General features: G+C 47.1%; 2 protein-coding genes across 2 annotated transcripts; both read right to left on the bottom strand.

The window, feature by feature from the left end:
• Positions 1-2,129: 2,129 nt before the first annotated feature.
• LACBIDRAFT_318538 (uncharacterized protein) lies at positions 2,130-2,300 on the bottom strand (the record flags this gene model as incomplete). Its single annotated transcript, XM_001890393.1, has 1 exon — positions 2,130-2,300. One exon carries the CDS (start codon positions 2,298-2,300, stop codon positions 2,130-2,132), a length of 171 nt encoding a protein of 56 aa, XP_001890428.1.
• Positions 2,301-4,657: 2,357 nt separating this feature from the next.
• LACBIDRAFT_335546 (uncharacterized protein) lies at positions 4,658-6,274 on the bottom strand (the record flags this gene model as incomplete). The annotated part of the gene is made up of 18 exons (XM_001890392.1): positions 4,658-4,749; positions 4,820-5,026; positions 5,082-5,127; positions 5,196-5,231; positions 5,306-5,308; positions 5,367-5,412; positions 5,487-5,489; positions 5,557-5,559; positions 5,622-5,624; positions 5,692-5,694; positions 5,762-5,764; positions 5,832-5,834; positions 5,902-5,904; positions 5,972-5,974; positions 6,042-6,044; positions 6,112-6,114; positions 6,182-6,184; positions 6,252-6,274. 18 exons carry the CDS (start codon positions 6,272-6,274, stop codon positions 4,658-4,660), a joined length of 486 nt encoding a protein of 161 aa, XP_001890427.1.
• Positions 6,275-6,284: the final 10 nt, after the last annotated feature.

Below are 6,284 nucleotides of genomic sequence, written 5' to 3'. Positions count from 1 at the left end.
ATGTACAACTGACTTGGTCAGGCGCCAGACTCGACGATGGAGCAGCATGACGGCTTAGAGTTACAGTTAGCAGTTTAGCGCCGTGAACTTCTACCAATGATTGATGAGGACTTGCTAGAGTCTGACCCCGAGCATCCCACACCACGCGGTTGTAGCCATATCTGTGCTTCTTTGACGCATGCCCAGTTCGGTACAAAACATTATCTAAATGACGACCTTTTGATGAGACAGAAAAAACACGGAAGCGAGTAAAGCACGTACGTTGAAAAAAGGATTGACCTCCGACTTCATGGATGGTGGTAAACTTGAGCTCATGCATTGTTCTTTACGCCGGTCGGCTGAAGCAAAAGAACAGCCGCTTTGAACCACCTACGACCGACTACACCTGAATGCCGTACTCAAACCTATTGAGGTGCGAATATCAGTCTGAAAAGTCAACCTTTCCACCGAAATCGACCCCTTGATTTTCCGCAAGCGCGCTGACACCTCATACAAGCCAGAACCGAAGCTCTGCTGAGCTGAAGTTGAGAATGAAAGGATCACGCAGGTTCACCATCCACTCAAGCACGACCGGGACAAAGGACTTCAAGCACGCTGAAAGTGGTACAATCGTCGCTTGCCGACAAGGCCCGGGACGTAGTGGTAGTACAGATTGTGTTCAGAGATGGCGGAGAACTAGAGAGGTAGATGGAGCCGGTGGTGGCTGCTTTGTGGGCGTAGTCTGCCATGCTGTTTTCCATTTTTTAGAATCCAAAATTGAACTGGGGGGTGGAAGACGAACTCGACAAATGGTAGCAGCAGTGAATGGGACCCTCGAAGATGAAGTTGACGTTGAAGAATCCCAAGAGGGAACAATGCCCATACCAGGCGCGATACAGGGGCAACGGTTTAACTGACGAAAATGCTCCACATAATCGTTCGTTTGAGATTGCTTGAGAAGTACAACCAGCTGGTGATTCGCTGTGCGTATTGCGTGGAGTATGAGGTTGTGTCCCCCAAGTCCAACCTTTTTGGACCTCAACTACCTTTCACGTCATTCAGGCCCACGAATACCTCTTCACTGGAAACCTGGAATCAAACACCCTCAGCCGCAGGCGGCGCCCACCCAGCATCGAACGCGTCAATTCTAACAACGGAGGGAGGACGTGGAAGTGACGATGTAGAGTTAGTGTTGTCCGACGCATCGAGGGAAGTTTGTATGAGGGTAGGGATGAAGATTTGAAGTGAGGGGGGAGGCAGTTGAGGCGGAAGACGAAGCTTTCGAGGTGGAATGGGGGGTTGAGGCGGAAGGGATAGTTTGGAGGATCACTTTTAGGAAGGGCCGAGGAGGTTCTTTGGGAACGGTCTGCACGCAGGGATGCTGGTGGGGTGGGCCATGTAAACTCGGATGGCGGGATTATGATCTGAAGATCTGAAGGGGCGAGGGAGCGCGAAGGAGAGTCGAAGCCATGCGATTATGGTGGGTTTCCTTCAACGAGTTCTGGTTTACACCCACGTAATGGTCGCATACGAGCACTTGTGTGTGTTTCTAGAGTCGTGGCCTGTGAGTAGGCTTTGAGCGGGACTTACAGCAAGATGCAAAAACGTAGACACCTCTCCAAATTTCCCAGACTCCGCCTCGCTTTGTACAAACAACCGCTTTAGGAAATGAGCGGGTGTGAGTGATGCAAACATTCTGTTCTCGCTCCACCAACCTCCACTTCGTGCATTCGCTAGCATCTCGTCTATGTCATTTCCTATCAACCCTCGTAACAATGAGATGCCGTTTTTGTTCGGCAGATATAAAACGGTAGTTCCCCGACATATTTGAAGATGGGAAAAGAGAAATTATATAGAAGTACCATATTTGTAGGAGTATATATAATAAAATGGCGCGCCATGAAGCCACTATGACGTGTCGTGCGGCGGAGTTGCACCAAATGCGGTTGTTTGTACAAAGCGAGGCGGTAGTCTGGGAAATTTGGAGAGGTGTCTACGTTTTTGCATCTTGCTGTAATCATCACGCGCATCTGAGGGTGGATTTTACGTTGTAAGAAAGAAGCTCAAAATTCGAGAGACGTACCTTTGTCTCAAAGTTTTATGTTTGTGGTGCAACTCAAGGCCAGGAGTGGATGACAAGGAGGAATGAATCACGAGTGCCCTGATGTTTGCCGTGCGCGCATTATTATTGTCGAAGGCACGTCTACTCTGCGACACCGTCGTCGAGATTTCAGTGATGTTTCAACCGTCTCTGCTTTGGCACCATGCAGTTGTTTGAGGAGGCTCTCTGCAAAGCAGCTCTCCCTCAACCCAACCTCCATGGACCCTCCAAGTAAGGCCACAACCAAGCCACAACCACGTCGTTCATCTCCAACCCCCTTACAGTAACCATACATAATCCAGCCTATTCGCCCTGCGTGAGTACCTAAGTCCAGTATTATCCGCGATCCGTCATCACTCGTCACCCATCTAGGTTTTCAAACAGCAAATTATAAGAACACGGCTGTATTACACCCAGTACGTTCACAATCGACTATCTACCTCCTACACGTCCTTTGCTCACCGTGAACAACAGAGGAATTTGTCTCTGCAGGTGACTTTCTGGTGTACAAGTTCCCCGTGTGGACATAGTAAGCCATTCCTCCTGTTATCCCATCGCGAAAAACTGACTGAGGTTACTTACGAATAGGGAAAAAGAAGACGCCTCCAAATTCCGAACCCATCCGACAAACCATACCTAGTGACGCGTGGCGTCCCTAGCCTACACAGACGCAGACGAGGACGTTGAGCGTCTCCTCTCCTTCGCTGATTCCTCTTCCCCCTCCGCAGATGGCGATGAGTGGGTCGAGACGCAAGCGGGCCGTCAAGCGCATCGAACGGACTCTGCAACGAACGCGGGTGAGATTGCGGATATCCCTGATTTGGATGGGGATGGGCCGCATGAGGACGAGGAGAGGATTGTGAGGGGGTTGGGGGGGCATGTCGTTGGGTGCGGAGGGTGAGGGTGTTGGGCTGGAGACGGCTGATTTGGATGATATCCCTGATATGGAGGATGATTTGGAGGAAGGGGATGCTGAGGCTACGGCTGCTGCGCCTAAAGCCTCAGTTATACCTGCTACTGCTGGGGTGGTTGATCCTAGGTATGTTGTTGTTGGGTTTTCTGAAAAAGTCGAAAGAGTGCCGATGATTTCTTTGTAGCACTAATGTGGAAGTCGCAAAGGGCAATCTCCTTCAAGTCCGCACGTATGATGTACGACAAGTATTACCAGACCCCACGCGTTTGGCTGATCGGCTACGATGAGGTTTGCCTTTCGCCCATTTTTCTTAATACACTAGCTAACGGAAACAACAGAACCGCACCCCACTAACCCCCTCCCAAATCTTCCAAAACAGCTCAGCAGACCACGCCCAGAAAACAGTAATAATCGAACCATTCATCCACTCCGTCTCTCTACAAGCCCCCTCCGTGCATCCATGCAAACACGCCAGCGTCGTGAGGAAAGTGATAGAAAGGATGAACAACAGTGTCATCGAGGAACAGCTTGCACAGCGCGGTAAACCCTCGGGGAAGGACACCCCTAAGAAAGAGAAGAAATGGCCATTCAGCCAAAAGTCGTCTGGGAGTGCCAAGGACGTTCAACAGCTGCAAGCTGGGGCTGAGGAAGAGGAGGTGGAGGGGATGAGGGTTGATTTTTATTTGGTCGTTTTCCTCAAGTTTATTGCGAGCATCGTGCCGACTATTGAGGTTGACTCGACTACGTCTTTTTGAGTTTGATGCTGCTCTCCCTTCATCTGTACCTCCCCAGGCCTCCCTCATTGCTAAGCTGTCGTTTCTTTTACCTGTATTTTTTACCATTGTTAATACTTAGAGCTCCTCTTTCTTTGTGAATATGTTGCAATTTGGAAGATGTATCTGTATCTTTTGTGTTTTTCTGACAGACTTTGCAGAATGCATAAATCATGTATCATCTCAGCCCCTAGTGTTTGGAAGTCCGGTCTTGTGACCGGAAAAAGACCGTAACCAGACCGGACCTGTGGTTACGGTCTTTTATTTTTGAGATGTAAAGACTGCAAAAAAACCGGTTAACGTGAACCGGTATTGACCGGTTTGGACCGGTCTTTTCTAACCCCTTAAATACCCTTTAAAACGCACCCAAGAACGTACGATTTGGTAAAAAAACGAGAGAGATATGAATTAAAATGTAAATTACTTTTGGGAATAATAGATGTACCAGACTTATTTTATAGAAACACAAATTCCTAACGGAATTTGACGTTCTTGGGCTCGTTTTGAAGCTAATAGAGATGTTAATAAATTTACCGATTCACAAATTTAAAATATTGGCCTAAAGACCGGTCATAAACCGGTTAAAACCGATGCAGACCGAAACTGGTCTATAGACCGCAAAAAACCGCAGTCTGCGGTCTTTTTGCGGTTCAGTCTGGTCTTTTGACTTCTGGGGAAAAGGCAGACCAGTTACGGTTACGGTTAACACCCCTGGGCATCAAAAAACCGGACCAAACCAGACTTTCAAACACTATCAGCCCCCTCTAATGACTCTTTGAACTGTGAAGACAACTCAAGGGCACCCTCAAGCTGTGGAAGCTTGAGAACATGAAAAGCTTGTGGACTTTAAAAAAAATTACCATCCTTGACTTTCTTTTGCTCAAATGCAATCTATGTTTTTGGGAACAACAAGGCAAAAGGTGCATCATAATGGGTGGTAACTAGAGACATGTGCTGCATATATGAAATTCTGGGAAGGTGGGCTGAAACTTTTATAAAGCTAAAATCAAATAAATGAGAAGACCTTGGAAGACTTGGAATATTGATACTCACAAAGACGATTGTCCATAGCAATCTTTACAAGGGCCTGTTTCTTTTGGTCCTTGGTTTTCATATGAGAGGCCTCCACAATGGCAGTATTGATTTTTGCCACGTCAGCAGACAAGTTGAACTTTTGAATGGCTGATTCAAAGGGGGCAGTGGACTTTGAAGGTTTCTGTTTCCACAGAAAAAAAGAGTGCTCTGCAATGATAGCAGTCACTGAGCAGTAAAATAGTAGTTATGATAGAGTGGTCATAAATGAGAGTAGACACACCAATACATAGAAAGGCAATGTCCTTGAAGGATTTGGTATTGTGAATCTGGATAGAATTATGTGGTGGTCAGAATAATGAATAGCATTTACACAGTGAAGCTAGTGAAGGTTTACCAAGGACCAGTCTGTATGATTGAGGACATCCTTTGCCTAAAAATAGTAATTGGTTCAGTCAATACTACTGGTTTTTATAAAAATATTGGAAGAAACAATAAAATACTGACTGTCTATTTGAACAAGTGGAGTTTCATAAGTGTTTTTCTAAAATTGTAGAACTGAACTCACAATCTCATCATTTCTTAGCAAAATGAAAAGAGAAGAAAGCTGAGACCTACCTTCTATTTAAAACACAGGCCACCCTCTTATCAACAACAAGTAGAGAAGAACAGTCAGATGGTGACTTACATCCTGTTCAAAACCCATAGCATGCTCTGGTCAGGGACAAGCAAGAAGAGCCAGCCAGATCCTGACTTACATCCTGTTTAAAACCAAGAGCATGCTCTTGTCAGGGACAAGCAGGAAGAGAAAGCTGAGACCTACCTTCTATTTAAAACACAGGCCACCCTCTTATCAACAACAAGTAGAGAAGAACAGCCAGATGGTGACTTACATCCTGTTCAAAACCCAGAGCATGCTCTTGTCAGCAACAAGCAGGAAGAGCCAGCCAGATCCTGACTTACATCCTGTTCAAAACCCAGAGCATGCTCTTGTCAGCAACAAGCAGGAAGGGCCAGCCAGATCCTGACTTACAGCCTGTTCAAAACCCAGAGCATGCTCTTGTCAGCAACAAGCAGGAAGGGCCAGCCAGATCCTGACTTACAGCCTGTTCAAAACCCAGAGCATGCTCTTGTCAGCAACAAGCAGGAAGGGCCAGCCAGATCCTGACTTACATTCTGTTCAAAACCCAGAGCATGCTCTTGTCAGCAACAAGCAGGAAGGGCCAGCCAGATCCTGACTTACATTCTGTTCAAAACCCAGAGCATGCTCTTGTCAGCAACAAGCAGGAAGGGCCAGCCAGATCCTGACTTACATTCTGTTCAAAACCCAGAGCATGCTCTTGTCAGCAACATGCAGGAAGGGCCAGCCAGATCCTGACTTACAGCCTGTTCAAAACCCAGAGCATGCTCTTGTCAGCAACATGCAGGAAGGGCCAGCCAGATCCTGACTTACAGCCTGTTCAAAACCCAGAGCATGCTCTTGTCA

This window comes from Laccaria bicolor, genomic scaffold (assembly GCF_000143565.1).
Source record: "Laccaria bicolor S238N-H82 LACBIscaffold_94 genomic scaffold, whole genome shotgun sequence".
NCBI lineage: Eukaryota > Fungi > Basidiomycota > Agaricomycetes > Agaricales > Hydnangiaceae > Laccaria > Laccaria bicolor.
Note: the sequence above shows the minus strand (reverse complement) of the source record. Positions and strands in the feature narration are given on the sequence as shown.